General features: G+C 63.6%; 1 protein-coding gene across 1 annotated transcript in view; it reads right to left on the bottom strand.

The window, feature by feature from the left end:
* Positions 1 to 6,005: 6,005 nt before the first annotated feature.
* CASZ1 (castor zinc finger 1) overlaps positions 6,006 to 16,984 on the bottom strand; it is a 29,623-nt gene continuing 18,644 nt past the window's right edge. Inside the window, exons 12-19 of the mRNA XM_032415188.1 lie at positions 16,324 to 16,478; positions 16,098 to 16,220; positions 14,768 to 15,106; positions 12,968 to 13,166; positions 12,027 to 12,198; positions 10,103 to 10,254; positions 9,803 to 9,944; positions 6,006 to 7,117 (exon numbers count right to left, since the gene is read on the bottom strand). Coding sequence (XP_032271079.1) covers positions 6,006 to 7,117; positions 9,803 to 9,944; positions 10,103 to 10,254; positions 12,027 to 12,198; positions 12,968 to 13,166; positions 14,768 to 15,106; positions 16,098 to 16,220; positions 16,324 to 16,478 — 2,394 coding nt within the window. The remainder of the gene's footprint in view (positions 7,118 to 9,802; positions 9,945 to 10,102; positions 10,255 to 12,026; positions 12,199 to 12,967; positions 13,167 to 14,767; positions 15,107 to 16,097; positions 16,221 to 16,323; positions 16,479 to 16,984) is intronic.

Here is a 16,984-nt window from a genome sequence, read left to right as displayed (position 1 = left end):
GTTTTCTGACAACCTGATCCTCAGGAGTTTACTTAATCCTTAGTGTTTCTTCATCTGTTTGTTTAAGATAGTTTCTGCCAAGGCACCCAGGGAAGAGGGTCGAAGGCTCCTGGCAACAGAAGCGAAGGGGCTGGTGAGACCCTGCACGTGTGGCTCCAGCCTCAGGTGAAGTGCTCATCTGGGGGTAGACCCCAGTCCTGCCCTGCGCCTTTGCCCTGCACAGCTGTTTCCCACCCTGGGATCAGCCGCCCCTGCTGGGAGGTGGGGGCCAGCCACTGGGGAGACACCCTCATGGTGTGGTGCAGACATGGGACCACCACCCTGTCCATGTGAGGGCCTGAGCTGGGGGGGTGCTCTCTGCAGCTCCTGGGGACCCCCCAGCTCCCAACTCCCCCCACCCCACTCCAGTATTGTTGGGTACCTTTCACGCCAATTATGGACAAACCTTAGTAGTTACTGAGCACTTTAAAGTTCAGGCTCTTCTAGAAGAAGACGTGAGATTTTACTATTTCATAAGGGGAATGCCTGAAGCCTTTCCTTGCTCCCTGACAAGTCCTGGAAGGACCTTCTTTATGGTGATGGCCACATTTTTTAAATCCATCCGCACACTCAGATGCCCGGCCCTCCGCCTCCCCGGCCAGCAGCCCGGGAGAGTCGTTTCTGGGCCTTAGCAGTTCCTAGGATGCCCAGGGGACCCAGGGTGCAGCCCCCAGGCCAGAGGGGAGCTCTGGCCAGGGCTGAGCGGGTTCTCTGGTGGGGAGAAAGCTTTGGGCTTCCCTAGGCCACGCATCCGCCCCGAGCGGGAGCTGGGGCAGGCCGCTCCAGGCACCCTCTGCGTCCCGTGGGGGCTGCGGGCCTCCTGGGCGCCGCTTCCTGTCGGGCTGCCCCCGGAGGTGGGCCGGCTGCTCCCAGCGAGGGTGGCACGGGCCTGGCCCCACGAGGTTCCCCAGGGCTCCAGCCCGTCCGGGGGGCCCTGCTGTCCACCTGGCTTCCCGGAGGCCTGACCCGGGCCTTGGGGCAGCCGCACTTCGTCCGCTACCCATTGTGCCCTGGTCCGGGGCCAAGACCGCCTGTGGGGCCAGGGCCACCGCATGGAAGGCTGGGGAGCAAGCCGCCCTTGCCCAGGTTCGCTGGGCCTGCTGGCGTCGGGGCCCAGGGAGGGGGCCGGCCTGTCGCCGGGTCCAGGTGGGGCTGGGGCAAGGCTGCTCGTGAGTGCCGGGGCCCAACTCGCATGGATGACTCAGCTGCTGGTAGCACCCAAGCCAGGCCAGGTCTGTGGGAGGCGGGCAGGCCGCTGACATCAGCGTGAGCCTGTGCAGCTGGTTCTGGCTCTTTCCGAGGGGTTACAGAACTCTCGGATTTGCCCCAGTTTGGATGTAGGAGTAGCACGCCACCGAGCCTAGTTAAACCCAAGAACGAAGCCGTGTTTTCCTGCATTTCCTACTGAGGCCAGCAAGCCACAGGCAGTGCCGGGGGGCCTGGGCCCACTCCTGGTGGGGGGCGGTGGGGGGGCCGCTGCAGCTGCAAGCCCCCCCCCCCCCCGCAGTGGGCACTGGCTCCGGGGGGTCATGTGGCCACTTCTCTCTGCCCTCATCCGGGGCGGCGCCTGGGACTCGGGTCGGTGAGAGCTGACCTGGTGCAGCGTCCTGATGGGTCACAGGCCCTTGTCCAGCCCTTAGGCTGTTTGGAGGGGCACGTCGAGACCCAGCGCCCCCCTCCCTGGCCCGGGGCCAAGGCCTTCCTGATCTATCCCCCTGGGCCCTTGTGCCTGCCTTGTCCTGAGTCTAGCGTGGAAGCCGGGCCTGCCCGCAGCTTGGCTGGGCCTCCCTCCTGTCCACTGTGTGTGGGTCTGCCGACATCCATCTGGGCGGGGAGGACCCGGGGGCAGCTGGGGAGGGGGCATTTGTGTTGGGGGGGCCGCATCTGCTCTGCGTCTCTCCTCCCTCCCCTGGGCCCCAGGGGTCCCTGAGAGGCAGCTGACGTTGGAGCCCCCCGAGAGCTGGCCCTCCAAGGCCCCTGTGGGGCCTGCCCCCTGGCCCCCTGCTGCAGCACCCAGAGCAGCCCTGTGGTCACGCCACCCACTCACCCAGCTGAGGTCCGGGCTTGGCTCCGCGCCGCCCCTCAGGCCCCATGGGAGGGCTGCTCGGCCCACTAGGGCCTGTGAAGCTCCAATAATGGTTTTAATTTGTTGAACTTGTGTTTTATCCCATAAATTAGTCACTGTTTTATTTAACAGAATCGAGATATCCACAAACAATAGGCGAGTTCCAACTTGAACATTTTAATAAGACAGAAAAAAGTATATATTTTCGCGTCTGTTACAAACATATTTATGTAAATAGCCTGTGGGCTGCGTTCCAGGAAGAAAGAAGAAAAGGAAGGGCCTTTTGTGCTGGGGCTGGGCTGGGAAGGAGGCTTTGTGGTGGGACCGACACGGAGCAGGGTGCTGGGCGGGTGCAGACCCAGGAGACTGGGAGGGAGAGGCAGCCCCCCGACCCCCCGCTGGCTGCCCCCCGCCCGGCCCTGGCCCCAGCCGGCTGCTGCCCAGCCAGGGGAGCAGGGCGCTGTGGGGCCTCACCTTCCCGGCCCCCAGTTCCCGCTCAGGAAAGCGGGTGTGCTCAGTGCAGGGCTGTGACCCGCAGGGAGATGCTCCTCCAAGTGGAAGAATGTCCCCGCCCCCGTGGGGCTCTGGGATGCTTTGGCCACCTGGAAGGACGTCCGCTCAGGGCAAGGCTGGCAAGATGGTGCTGATGATGAGGGTTAGTGGGAAGTGGGTCACCATTTAGAAGTGTCAGGGCAAACGGGGCATGAGGCCTGCGCTCTGGGCCAGGCCTGGTGGCGGTCCACGCACACTTGCGAGGGAACCTCCCCCCGCCCCCTGCCAAGGGGCCACCAGGGCCGGCAGTTCAGGCCTGGGGCTGGTGGCTACGGACCTAGGAGTTGGCCCTCTCTGGCTCTGCCCCCCTGTGCTCCAGGCAGGAGCCGAGCCAGCATCCGGATCGGATCCGGGTATGCACCGTTCCCAGCCCAGGCAGGTCCCTGCAGGAAGGAGGAAGGAGCCGGAGGAGGAGGCAGAGGGATGACCCTGCCAAACGCCTGCCCAGTAGCCCCGGCTGCGAGAGGTTGGGCTGGCCAGGGTCTCAGGGGGCCCGGGGAGCCCATGGAACCTTTGCCTGCGGCCAGAGGCTTCCATGCCAGTTGGCTGTGCCCTCTGGCAGCCGCTGAGCCTCCCGTGCAGGCAGGACGGGAAGGAGGCCACCGTTTGGGTGGACAGGGCCTGAGCTCCCCACCGTCTGTCCCCAGCAACCTGGAGGAACTTGGCCCCATCCCAGGGTGGAACTGGTCTGCCCCTTTCCTGCCAGGGTTGAGGGGTGACCGACTCCCTCCACTCCTCCCTGCCCTGTGCCATCCTGCACACCTGGGTCCCCGCCAGCCACTTGGGGCTGGTTTTAAAAATAAAAGATAACTTGATAGATTTTTTTCCAGTTTTTATTGAGTGAAAATGTCAAACCTTGCATCAGTCATGCAAAAAAAAAAAAAAAATCAAATAAATAAAACACATATATTAAATTTCTAATAGCACTAAATTCAAGTGGAAAAATATTCAGTTAACCAGGTGCCGAGGAGACCAGATTCAAGTAATCAGAGCACACACTGTTCAGTTCGGTTTTCACGTTCTGCATTTTTCGTCTCAAAACCTCTCTATATATCTCTATATATCTATATATGTATATACATATAGATATATACACACACATATGTGCATACGTTATTTTATATTTATATATATACACATACATAGTTATAAAACATTAAAAAGAGCATTGGTGGATCAAGCATTGTTTTCCCCACAGAAAGAAAATAAAACAAAATTACACATTAAAATTCAAAATGAGCTAGCGATGGCTTATAGTCCTAGTGTGCAATATGAAGGTTACAAAAGGCCAGACTTCGCACTGTCGGCGTCTCCGATTTTCTTTTTTCTTTTTATTTTTTTGTTTAATTTTGCTACATTGAAAAATGTTTTTGTGTTTTGCTTTTTTGTTTGTTTGTTTCTTTGTTTTTTTCCTTTACAAAACTCCCTCCACACACCCAGCGGTTCCGTGGTAGGGCACAGAGTCTGGGCGAGTGCTCAGCAGCAGCGTGGGGCCCACAGAATTCAGGAGGCTCTGGTAGGGGCTGTTTTAGACAACGATTTGCTGCCTGATGAATCAGGTATGCTCCGTCTGACCGCTCCTCCCTCCCTGCTCCCTCCCCAGTGCAGATGATCCTGGCTCTCTGGCTGTGGGCAACCAAGAGGACACACACACACACACACACACACACACACACACACACACGGACCAAAAAAAAAAAAAAAAAAAGAAACCAGTGCCCCCTGCCATCTGGGGCTCCCCTTGGAGATCTGTGGGGAGGCTCTGGGTGGCAGGCCTCCTCCAGGCTGGGCTTGGCTCTCTCCCTGTGGCCGGGTCTCAGGGTCCCACCTGAGCCAGGCGGGTGGCCAGGACTGAAGACACGGGAAGCCCTTGTCCCTGTGGCACCCCCCTCCCCGCAAGCTGGGCTTGGTGACCTCATCCACTCTGGGAAGGGGGGACGTTTTGCAAAGGGAAGCAAGTCTGGATGGGTTGCACCAAAGAAGCATCCCAAACAAAAAAATAAAATAAAAACAAACTGGAAAAAAAAAAAAGCCCTACAAAGCCACACGCATAACCAATAGAGAAAAACTCAAATGTTAACTACAAACTTGTATCAACAGTAATAGTCCTTTTTCCTTGTTTCTACAAAATTCAAGTTAAAAGTTGGAATCACGCAGCTCCCGTCAGTGCTAGTGTGAAGACAGACAGCCTCAAACTGGTAAGGCCTCTAAAATAAATGCGAAACGAAACCCCACGTGAGCGATTGCACTCGGTCTCCAACCCCAGGGCTGGTCCGAGGCGGGCCTGTGCTCTCGCGGCCCGCCTGCCTTTTTTTTTTTTTTTTGTTCTATGTAGAATAATAACCTTTACAGGAAAAATACTGTACAACTTTCTCGCATTTTTTCCCCCATTTTGAATATTAAAGCCCCAGACAGTGGTATCCTTCCTGTTCCCACCACGTGGGTGGCTGAGGCCCCTACCGGGCCCAGCACCCCGGCACCGGCTGCTCTTCGGTTTGGAAGCGAACGCAGCCTCGGCCTCCCCCGGGGGCAGAGGCTGGGGCCTGGGAGTCCCCGAGCGGCAGGCCGAGGCGCGTCGCCTCCGGGCCGCAGCCCTCAGGAGCAGACCCCAGGGCCGGGCCCTGCGGTGGGGCGCAGCGCCCCGGCCTCCCGGCTCGGCTAATTCCGTGGGGTTCCCTGCGGTCCCTGCAGTGTCGCCGGCGCTGCTGCCTCTGCCCCGCCCCCCCCACCCCCCCCAGGGCCGGGAGGGAGCGTCTTAGCTGCATGAATGGGAGGCCCTGCCAGATGCTACTGCGGCCCGCCTCTGGGGGTGAGGGGAGGGGGTCGCGGTGACCCCCAGCGCCCTTCCCGGTCCTGAGCAATGAGGAATCCCACCGGCGTGGTCGTGGGGCCCGGGGCCCGGCCGCGGGGAGGGGCGCGCGGGGCGGCTGCCCGGTTGTCTGCGCCCGCCTCGCCCTCGGGGGGGCCCCCTGCTCCTCGGTCCCACCCCGGACAAGAGCACCTTCTGTTTCCCTGAAGAAGAAGATCCCCGAAGTGCAGCCAGAGGAGGGTCGCTCGCAGCCGGTCCTTCCAGCCGCTGGCCGCGCGCCGCGGGCGGGGTGGGGGCGGCCCGGGAGCACCAGAGGGAGGCCCCCGCCTCTGTCCTGAGACGGACTCGGGGTCCGGAAGCACCGGCGGGGCCGCCTCGAGCCCCGCAGCGGGGGCGACCGTCTCGCTCTGGACCGAGGGCAGCGTTACACATAAATAGCATCTCTTACAAAAGGAATCGCAACGGCCACCAGAGTGGGGGGGGGGGGGCGGGCGAGGAGGCCCCGGGCCCGGTCCCCGCGTCCCTCCCCCCGACGGCCGGCTAGGGCGAGGCTGCGGCGGGCGCAGGGGCCGCCAGCTCCGGGCTCCGCGCCCCGGGCCCCCCCGCCGCCGCCTCGGGCAGCGACTCCTCCTCTGAGTCGGTGCGCAGGTCCTCGTCGTCGTCCTCGTCCTCGTCGTCCTCGTCGTCCTCGTCGTCGTCCTCATCCTCGTCCTCGTCCTCGTCCGCCTCCTCCTCGGGCAGCTCCAGCTCCTCTTCCTCGTCCTCCTGTGACGACTCTCCGGCCGCGGGCACGGGTGCGGGCGCGGCGGGGCCGTCGCGGGGCCCGGGGCCGTCGAGCGGGCCGGGGTCGCCCGGGTCGCCCAGCCCCAGCCCCAGCCCTCCCGGGCCACCGGCGGCGGCGGCGGCGGCGGCGGCGGGCGGCAGGAAGAGCAGGGCGCCCCCCGGCTCGGCGCCCAGCGACAGCGCACCGTCCAGGCCGACGGCGGGGCCCGGGGAGGCGGCGGGCGGCTCCCCGCGCTCCTGCTTCTCGTGCTTGCGCTTGTGCGAGTCCATCTGCGACATGCCCACGACCGTGTGGCGGCAGCCGGGGTAGGTGCAGTGGAAGTGCGAGCACTTGAGCTTGTACTTGCAGTCGGGCACGGCGCAGTCGGCGCTGGAGCTGAACTGGCAGAAGCCCGCGGCGCTGATCACGTCCTGCTTGCCGTGGTGCTTGCGGTGCGCCGTGACCTTCGTGCTGTCCGTGCAGCGGAAGCGGCAGCGCAGGCAGTGGAAGTGCGTGCTGCTGCCCGAGAAGGGGCAGTCGGCGAAGTGGCAGCGCAGCGAGGCCTTGAAGCGCTTGAAGTCGTCCAGCACCAGGTTGTCCACGCGGTCGTGGTGCTGCGCGTGCTTGTACATGTGTGTGCGCCCGCAGAACTTGTAGCCGCAGTTCTCCCGCGTGCAGTGGTAGTGGGTGACCTTGAGCGAGAACTGGCACGCCGCGTCCTTGCAGTCCTCGTAGAGGTCAAAGCGCCGGAAGCCCTCCAGCATCATGCCCTCGTCCAGCATCTTCCGCGAGGAGGCCGTCTTGCGCCGCTTGCCGAACGGCGACATGTCCTCGATGATCCAGAAGCGCTTCTTGGCCCCAGAGGCTGTGGGCATGGAGATGGTGTTCCCTGGGGAGGGGCAGGGGAGGTCAGTGCCCACCCCCCCGCCCGGGGCACCATTCCCAGGATCACACACCCACACCAGGTCCCCAGTCCTGGCACCACACGGCCAGACGGCGCCCCTGGGGGGTCAACGCCTTGGCTTCCCCGGGGCTCTGGGGGCCTCTCCCCTCCCCCTCCCCAGAAGAGCCGGGGAGCCCCAGGCTTCCCCTTGCATCATCGCATGTCTGCAGGATGAGGGCACAGGCATCCGCCCGGGGTGGCAGAGCAAGCAGCCCGGGGGAGGGGCGGGATGTGGTGGCTGCTTCCTGGCCAGTTTGGGTGGGAAGTGAGGACACGTCCCGGCGCTAATTGAAGCTGAAGGGGGAATCTAGGTCGGCAGAGTATAATTACCCAGGTTGGCCGGGGGCCAGGACGCCATCATGCACCCGCCTCTAATGAGGGACAGGCCAGTTCCTTCTCCAGCTGGCTAACCAGTTTCCCCGGCTGCCCACCTGTCTGCACAGGGGACCAGCCTACTTGGAACAGGGATGCCAAGCGCCCCGGGGCTGTTTGGGACTGCAACTCCCTGCCCCGAGAGACACCTTCCCCTTCATACCAGAAGGTTCTTTAAAGTCTTGTTGGGGTCTTCTGGCCCCAGTTAGCTGGGAGAGGACAGCTCTGCTGAGGGGCCAGGCCTGGAGCAGGGGCTCAGCTAACAGATGGGTGCCCATCTGTGCCCTCCCTACTGGATGCAACCGCCCCCCTAGACTTCGGATGCCCCATGCCAGGGCTGCCTGATCCCCTTTCTGGGAGGCACCAGGCCCCTACTCCTGCGGGGTGAGGGGCACGGCACAGGCCACGGGGGAAAGGGCAGCAATCCTAGCGCTCCCTGCCCCACACCCTAGAAACCAGAGAGAAAGCTTCAGGGCCCGGCCCTAGCCGGGGTCAAGGGTGGGCATCCTCCAGCCTTCTCCCACGTGGCTGACGCGTTCAGCCTGCCCTGAACCTGCCTAGACGCCCAGCCTCCATGGCACCCCTGGGCCGCATCGTCCACTAAGGGAATAGACCCAGTCACCCACCCTTAGCGGGTGAAACCAAGGTCTGCCACGGGGTGGGGGTGCCCAGCAGAGGACCAGGGAGGGTCTGGGGCCTGGAGATGCAGGTGCGTGTGGAGTGGTTGCTGGTACAGGGCTCTGCCTGGTTATGGCGGCAGCTTTCCGGGGGCTGAATCCCACGAGGCGGGGCCCCCCTGCTCTGCTCTCCACCACACCCCCGGGCCTGGCACTCAGCAGAATGTGAGGCCCAAATGAGTGAGGGAAGGCGCAGAGCCGGGGTGATGAGTACACCCCGGAGGGGAAAGGAGGGCAGGTCTCATCCCCGCAGGGCATCAGATGTGTGTGTGGGGGGGCTTGAGGGTGGGCGCGGGAGGCGTGTCTGCCATTGAGCACTGCCTGGGGCCTGGGCCACACAGACTCCCCCCTTCTTCCTGCTTGGCCCCAGGGATGGGGGTTCAGGCTGACATCAGGACCCTGGCTGGACCCAGTGCCGGGCAGGGGCGGAGAGGAGCGGTCCGCGGGGCAGAGACTAGGCTCTCTGGTCTTGGGGGGGTGCTGGGCTGTGAGGGGCACAAGGCGGCCCTGTCCTCGGCCCGGCAAGGCCACAGGAAAAGGTCAGGGCCCGGATCACGGCCTCGATGGTCAGCCGGGGTGACAAACACTGGCAGGAAGGTGTGTGCGAGTTACCTGCGGCGTCCTGAACTAGGGGGGCGTCGCCTTGTACTGGACATGGAGTAGCAGTGGTGGGCGGGAAGCGGGGTGGGCTGCTGACAGGGCGGCCCAGGCCCCGGGGGGCTCCGAGAGTGGCACTGAGCAGAGAGTATGAGACACAGGGCGGAGAAAAGAGGCATGGGAGGGAGGGGAGGGGCGCCCGGAGCACGGCCGCTGAGAAGGATGGGGTCAGTGGGGGCTGCGGAGCCACGCGGGCAGCCTGGTCACCAGCGGCGGCAGGAGGAGGAGGAGGAGGAGCCGAGCAGCCTGGAGAGGGTGGAGAAACGCAGGGGGGAGAAAAAAAAAAAGGAAACCAAAACAAAGAAAAAACAAACAAAAAAGAACCCAAATGAGAAACCCAATGGCAGAAGCAAGTATGATATGAAAACATGTGGACAGATGAGGAGCAGAGAGGCGCCACGACAGAGTGGGGAAGGAGGTGGCAGGGGGAGGAGAGGACGGGACGGGCAGGCTGTGCGGGGGAGGTCACGGGGGGCTCGGGGAGGGCCTGCGGCTGAGCCCAGCGTGGGCGGGAGCCTGGTCTGGGACGCCGGCCGCTGAGGGTGCTGGGCCCCGGGGCTCCGGCAGGGCCCCGGCCTACCTGCCCTCCTGGCGGGGGGCGGGGCTGTGCTGCTCTATTCGGTTAGTGCTCGGAGAGGACAAGCCTGGGGTCCTCTCCTGGAAACCGAAGCCAAGGGCTGAGTGCTGGCAGGAGGTGGCCTCCATGACCCGCGTCCCACAGACCCGCAGGCTCTGCCAGACCCAGAGGCTGGCTCTGTCCCCCCTTTGAGGCCACTTGACCATGCCCTTCCAGTCCTAAGACCGACCCAGCAGTGCCTTGGGCCTTGGGAGGAGGGGCCTGGCCCAGGCTGGGAGTCTCCGGGCGCCCGCGGTCTCTTCCTGGCCCGCTGCTGGCGCCGTCCCAGCTCCCTGGCCACGCACTCACCTGCCGCCGTGCTCTCGTTGCCCACGGGGGTGCTGGAGCAGCTTCGGTCCATGGTGGACGACTCAGAGGACACGGCGCCCGGGCTGCAGCCCGTGTAGTCCATGTACTCATCTGTCTCCGTGTCCATCAGGCTCGGGGGGCCCTGAAAGGAAGCGGGGGGGCCCTGAGGAAGCTGGGCTGGGGGCCTTGCTGCCTTCAGGGCGGCGCGGGTCCCCCACCTGGAAGCAAGAGCAGGATGGGGTGATGCCCTGTCGCCACCCCAGGCGGAGGAGGGGGCGGCGGCTGGCCGGGGGCTCTCACCTGGGAGGGGGGCACGCGATCGAAGTTCTTCCCCAGCATCCTCCGCATGTGCTTCCGGGCGTGGGAGGTCATCTGGTGCTTGAGGAGGAAGGAGAACTGGCAGCCCTCCCGGATGCAGTGGAAGTGGCTGTTCACCTGGTTGTACTTGCAGCCTGCGGACACAGCCCCGCCCGGCCGTGAGCGCCCCGCGCCACCCAACGCTCGCCGCACCTGCTGCGTGTCGGTGGCCTTCTGGGCACTGGTGTCCAGGGAGAGGGCACGTCCCCCCCTGACCGCGGGGGCATTCCTCTGAGGAGGCCTTGTACTCCACCCCACCCCCAGGTGGGAGGAGGGCATGTGACGTGGCAGGCTGGGCCCCCCATCCCCTGTCCCCCCAACGGAGAGATCCCGGGGCTCCAGGCGAGAGACCCTAGTGACCCGTCCGCCAGGTCAGCCCCCTCCCAGCAAGCAAGACATGTCTTCACGTCTCCTCTGGGGAGCCCGGGTACCTGTCCCCGGACCTGTTTAGGCCTCTGCCCTGCCCCCACCCCACCTCTGCTTGGCTCTGGGCTGAGAACAAACAGAGCGCGGGCAGGGCTGAAACAGTGTCGGTGCAGGGCAGGTGAAGGCCTGCCCGTTGCCATGGCACCGGGGCTGGCCAGGTGTCTTATATCATCCCCCAGCTTTGTTTGGCCCCAACTACCACCCAAAACCCCCAAAGTTGAGTAAATACGGACAGCTACGGAGCACCCCGACACCCGTAAGCTGAGCCCGAGAACAGCACGGGCCACCGAATGTTGACCTCTGTTGCCACAGTTACCAACCCTCTCCCAGGCCGTGAATTCTTTTTGAATTAATACTTGAAAGAAAGGTTTGTTTCCTGCCCTTTTCTGGCAGTTGCCCTGAGTAGCTCACCCTTCCCCTCTGGAAGGGCCAGTGTGCAGAGGCCGCGGCCCCACCTCTGGTCCCCCAAGGCCCTGCTGCTCCCCCCACCTGAATCCCAGCTGGCCCGGCCTGCAGCCCAGATGTCTGGCCCGCCTGCCTCGGGGCCACCTGCCTTCCAGTTTCCAGTTTGTTCCTGGCAGATTCCTGCCCCACATCTATAGGCCCAAGAACATGTGGCTCCATCGTGAGGCACATGGGTGGGCTCTGCCCTCTGCCCGCTCATCCCAGAGCCCCCTCCCCAAAAGGCATCCCCAGGGCAAGCTGGGGCCAGGGAGTGACTCGGGGGGCCCCGGGTCAGGGGCTGTGGACGGCTTCCCGGCCGAGGCCCCAGCTCTCACAGCAGACTCTGCTCCCTGGCATCTGCTGCGAAGCTCAGGACACGTGTGGCCTCCTCCTTCTGGGTCGCCCAGGTCGCAGATGCTCTGGGCTGACCCGCAGTGTACCTGCTTGTCCCACCAGATCCCTGCCACTAAGCACGGTGCTGGCCAGAGCAGACGCCCCAAAGCCTTACTGCCACCACCCCCCCACCCGCCGCCTGCTGCAACAGCACGCTCCGCACGCAGGCGTTCTGCAGTAAGCATCTGCTGCACGAACACACGAGCAGACGGAGCAGGGTCCGTTCTGGACAAAGCCCTTGTAGTGCAAGCCCTGGAAAGCGACCCCAGGGCAGGCCACTTCAGGAGCTCCTACGTTACCGGCACGGCCTCGAGGGAAAAGGAAAGAGCGCCGGGGTCAGGGCCTGCCTCTGCCCATGTGGCGTTTTCCTTGGGGGGAGGGGTGGTGGCTGGAGTGTTCCGAGTCACCCTCGCCCTTCTTCCTGGGCTCTTTGTGTTGGACAGTGTTGCCCCCGTGGCAATTCCTAGCCTGTGAGATCTGGGACGTTTTTAAAGAACTGTGGAGCCTGAGAGGCAGGGACAAGAGGTGGGTACCGGGAGAGGGGGCCAAGGCTGCACCCCTGCCCCTTGCCGCAGCCGCCGCCCCCAGCCCCGGCCGCCAGTACCTAGCCTGCCACACTCCTCGCGCTTGGTGAAGTACTTGAACCCGTTGGCCGCCCGCCGCTCGGCCTTCTCATGCTTCTTTATGTGCCATGGCAACTTGGTGGTGATGTTGGTCACGAAGTAGCAGCCAGTCCGGAGGCAGTGGTAGTGTCCACGCATCCGGAACTCGCAGTGCTGCAGGGAGGGGCGGGGGTCAGGAGCAGGCGGACGGCCTCGTGAGCTCCCACCTGGCCCCCGCGTCTGGGCCATGGCAGGCCCTCCTCCGTGCTCAGAATCAGGAATCGGATACAGGCCTTTCACGTGTGCAAAAGCAGTATTGTCCCTTTTGTCATTTGACTGAAACATCCAACCTGGTGATCTTGCCAACTGCCTCCGATCCCACACCCAGAGCAGACATCACTAATCCATCCCTGCACTCTTCTCTGCATCGCCCAGCTCTGGGATCAGACTCCTTCTCAAGGCACTCTACCAAACAGCCCCTACCAGTCTCGGGGTAGGCCTTTATTAAGGTGAACTTGATGTGCCCTTCCTGTCTGGGGCACGGACAGTTGAATCTCTAACTGCCCAGTGGGCCTAGAATTGTAAAATTCTCGGCGTGTGGGGAAAGGGAGCCCAGTTCCAAGACCGGCGGAATGATGCCAAGTGTAGAGCAGCTGTCCAGCATGACGTCCCCACTGAGGGCCGGGATGACATGACAGACCTCACCAACGGAGCCCCAGTCTGGACCCCTGCCCAGGGGCCTTCAGGGGCCGACAGTGCCCTTTCCAGGGATGGGAGGAGGCCAATTCAAAATGGGCGTGAGAAACGGAATCCCTGCCAGGAGGAGCTGATCCCGGGCCCTGCCCCCCCCCCCCGTGCTGCCCCCCCCCCCCCGGGCCCTGCTGCCCTGCCCTGTGCTGACCCCTACCCCCTGGCCCTGCCCCCGCCCCCTCCCCGTGCTGACCTGGTTGGGACAGAGACACTGAAGTGAGTAGTACGCGAACTGGTCTCGCACGTTCACCAGGTTGTTGTTGGGGTTGATGTGGTCCAGGCAGTGTGACTCAGCCTTGCCCGAGGTTTTGCAGACGTACTTGCAGTTCCCAAAGAGACAGTGGAAGTGGAACTTGCTGGCATACTTGCAGTCCGTTGCAAGGCAAGGATCGCTGGAATGAAACCACAGCCCAGAAGGTCATTGGCATTCCCAGGGCCCTCCCCACGGACATCCTGACATTTGTCGTGTTGGGGTTCTGCTCCCTCATCCCCTGGGGTGCAGCCCAGAGGACTGGCCCCTGGGCTGCCCTCCTCCCGCACCTCAAGTGGCTTTGGCCAGAGGAGACTACAGATCCCAGCATGCATTCCTGCCTTCTTTTTGGAGCTCGGATGGTGCAGGAAGGATTGCAGTGTGAAGGCTGCCCAGAGCATTGCATGCTGGGACACGTAGTTTCCATGGCCACACCTCAGGATTATAGATAAGGACGGCTGCAGTAACCTCTTGGATGTGAAACTGAGAGATGGCGCTGCCAGCCCTGGCGGGGGGCCAGTGAGGGCCTGGCAGGCCTGGCACGGGCACTGCCCTGGGTGTGGCTGACTGACAGGGTGCAGATGGGTGGGCAGCCCTACCAGGAAGCTCCGCTACCACGGGGCCTCGACCAGTGGGGATGCGTGCCTGGTGTCGTGTGCTGCCGAGGCGCACGGCTGCTGGGGGCCCCCAGGGTCGGCCCAGGGCATGGGGCTCCCGCCCACTCAGAGAACCTCACAGGCCAGCTGAGTGGTGGAGCTTGGGGGGCAGAGGGGTGCTGGGCTGAGCCCCCCCGCCCCGTGCCGGCCTGCCCAGGGAGCAGCAGCCCTGCCCCACGGCCTGCCCCCCTGGGCGGCAGACAGGTGCGGAGGACGCTGTGCCCCAGCCTTCAGCCCTGGCCGCCCCCACGGCCACCCCTATGGCCGCCGTGGGGTGGGAACCCGACCGCGCTGGGGAAACTTAAGAGGGCTGCTGCTGAGGGCGAGGGGGACTGGAGGAAACTCGGGGAGGGACGGGGAGGAGCGCAGGTCCCCTTCCATGCCATAGGCCCAGCCCCAGGTGCTCAGAGAGGGAGGACAGCTGCCGCTCAGGCGGTGTGTGTTCACATCCAATTTATTACTTTTATTGAGAACAGGAAGCCGCACACATAACGATACAGAGTCACCGTTCTCGCCACAAGGCGCCACCACCATCCAGTGAGGAAGGGCCCTTCCACCCCTGAGAGCTCAGGCCATTGTGCAGATGGGCGCGGGCCTGGGGGGGGGGGGGGGGCGCCTAGCCCCCTCGCCCCCCCACCCATGACTTCGCTTGTTCCGCAGAGGCTTGGCCGTGGGTGCGAGCCACAGTGACCCGCAAGGAGGCCCAGGGCGAGATGCAGCCCACCACTCCCAGTCCACCCAAGCGGGTCCTCACTGTGTCACCACTGCCCCTCGGGAACAGCGGCCACCCCCCCCCCCCCCCCCCCCCCCCCCCCCCCCGCGCGCCCCCACCGCGCCCCCCCCCCCCCGGGGCACCGGCCCCCCCCCCCCCCCCCACCCAGCTGGCCACTCCGGGAACAGGCAGGGAGGCCAGAGAAGCAGCATCTTTGGCTAGAAGGCCATCGCCCGATGATGGTGTCCCAGAGAGGCTGGGGACAGCCAGGGCTAAGTGCAGGGTGAGGAGCAGGGCCTCCGCAGCTCCCCTTACTAGCACCTACTCCCGAGACACGCGGGGGACACGGGACTCCCGGCTCATCGAGGGACTCACTTCTCCTGGAACTGCAGGAATCCGGGTTTGACCTGGGGCTTGGCGTTTTCTAGAGAAGTCGTTGCCAAGGGTGAAGTGGGCAGGTGAGGCACTGATGCTGGAATCTGAGGCATCTGGGGTATGGTGGAAGCGAGCTGCTTCCAGGCGAGCAGCGTGGGGGTGGAGGGCACGGCGGCCGGGCTGGGAGTGGGACCTTCCAGAGAGGAAACCGTGGCTGTGGTGACAGGAGGCGCTGGAGGGGACGAGGGGGCCAAGGCAGGTTTGGTTTCCGCAGCCGAGGCGGGGAAGGAGGCCTCTGCGTTTCCCTTCACTGCTCCTCCCTCCGTCCGGAAGTGGAAGCTGCAACAGGCAGAAGCCACGTCTCAGGTGGGGAATGACGAGGGCCCCGAGCAGGTAGCCTTTCCCGGGGTCTGACCCCATCACAAGCCTAGGGGCCCAGTGTCCCCCTTCCCTCCCTCCCCCCGCAGTCCCCAGTCCTAGGCATGACCCTACCAGGAAGGAAGGACTGACAACAAACGGCTGTATCCTCTGGTCCTCAACTTGGGCTCCTGGCTCGGCCCTAACTGTACCTTCCTACCTGTGACCTTCCTGTGTGGCTGTCCCTAGCTCCTCCCTACACAGAGCAGGGGGGGACAGGGACAGCAGGCCCTGGCGCACGAAGTCCGTGCTTCCAGAATCTGCTCTGAGAATTAAAGGCGGGTCTCAGCCTTCGAAGTTGGCTCTTCTTCAGACTAGCAGCTGGGCTGCCTAAGCCGTAAGCAGAGCCTGAGTGAGGGCCCAGGAGCCTCGGTCTGTTTTAAATGTCGGCAAGTTCTGGGTTCAATTATGCTAGGCGGCTGGCCTGCTGCTTTTCAGCTCAATGGGTTTACAAGTTGATTTCCTTATTTTTAGGTCAAAGAGAATCTACTAGTCTACAATACTGTGGCTGGGAAAGGTCTTCACCTAGGGTCCCTGCCTGGGTCAGAGAGGGGTCTCTCTGGCTAACTCTGCAGGGAACATGTGCGGTCAGGCTGCCGGCTGCACTGGGCGGGGGGCGGGGGGGGGGGGCAGAAGCAGACCCTGCTCCGGGTCTCTATGTGGGGCCTGGATGGGCTCCGAAGATGCTGCTGGGAGCTGAGCAGGTGGAAGGGCGGGAGGCCGGCCTTTCTTTCAGGCAGGACCTTCTAAGAAGCCAGCTCAGCTTCTGAGGTCTGGTGGGAGCTGCACATGGGTCCCTGCTTGGAAAGCAGCTAGAGGCCCGCGCAGCCCCTGGGCCCACCCAGCCCAGAGCCTGAGCCTGGCTGGGATGAATGAGGCTAGGTTGCCGTGGGCCCCGGGGACCCCCACTCACTTGGCGTGCTTGATGGCCCCGTCCAGGGTGCTGAAAAGCGCGCCGCACTCCTCCACCACACAGTGGAAGTGGGCCTTGTGAAGGAAGTCACACTGGGCATCACAGAAGTCCTTGGTGCCAAACCTGGCAGAGGAACCGGTGGTCAGAGGAGACCCTGGGGCACTGGCCACCACGACGGGTGGGCGTGGCCCTCCCTGCTCTTTCGCTCTGCCAGGAAGCCCCTCACCTTCGAAGGTACACCTTCCAGGGCTCGGACAGCTTCTCCTGAACCAGTCCCTTCACAGCCTTGCCCACGAAGGGCGAGGACTCCACGGCGGCGCTGCCCTCCGCTTCCGTCTTGATGTTCAACAGGCTGCCGAGGTTGGGGTTGCCCTGAGACATCTGCGAAGAGCACAGGGGCCGTGCTTGAGGCTGGGGACCTCAAGACACAAACGTGGCCACCCTGGGAGCAGCAGCAGCTCTGGGTCACTCGGGCCTCTCGCAACAGACCGGAGCCACTGAGAGGAGAGGAGGCCTGGCCCCACGAGGCTCTGGCCATAGCCGAGCCCGCTCTGAACGGATGCTGCCCCAGGCAACGTGCAGCACTACCCTGGCCCCGTGGAGATGCCAGGGCTCCTCCACACAAGCCCCGTGGTGCTAAGATCCATCACTCAAGCTAAGGCCGAGACTCTGGGCACATACTCCAGCCTAGCTTTTCCCAGACTTCGTGGCTCCCTGGTTATTTTCCTGCCAGGTTTTCAAAAGAAGTGCAGGAGGAGGAGAGGGGGGGAACCCCTATGAATTCCTTGAGAACAAGAGAAGGCACACAAAGGAGGAGCAGAGAGGGAGGGAGGGAGGCTCATGGGGTGAGATCAAGATGGCTCACTGCTGCTGGGCCCCGGAGGGGG

Source organism: Phoca vitulina, unplaced genomic scaffold, assembly GCF_004348235.1.
Source record: "Phoca vitulina isolate PV1807 unplaced genomic scaffold, GSC_HSeal_1.0 scaffold2, whole genome shotgun sequence".
Classification (NCBI taxonomy): Eukaryota; Metazoa; Chordata; class Mammalia; order Carnivora; family Phocidae; genus Phoca; species Phoca vitulina.
This window is presented reverse-complemented; position numbering and strand designations above follow the sequence as displayed.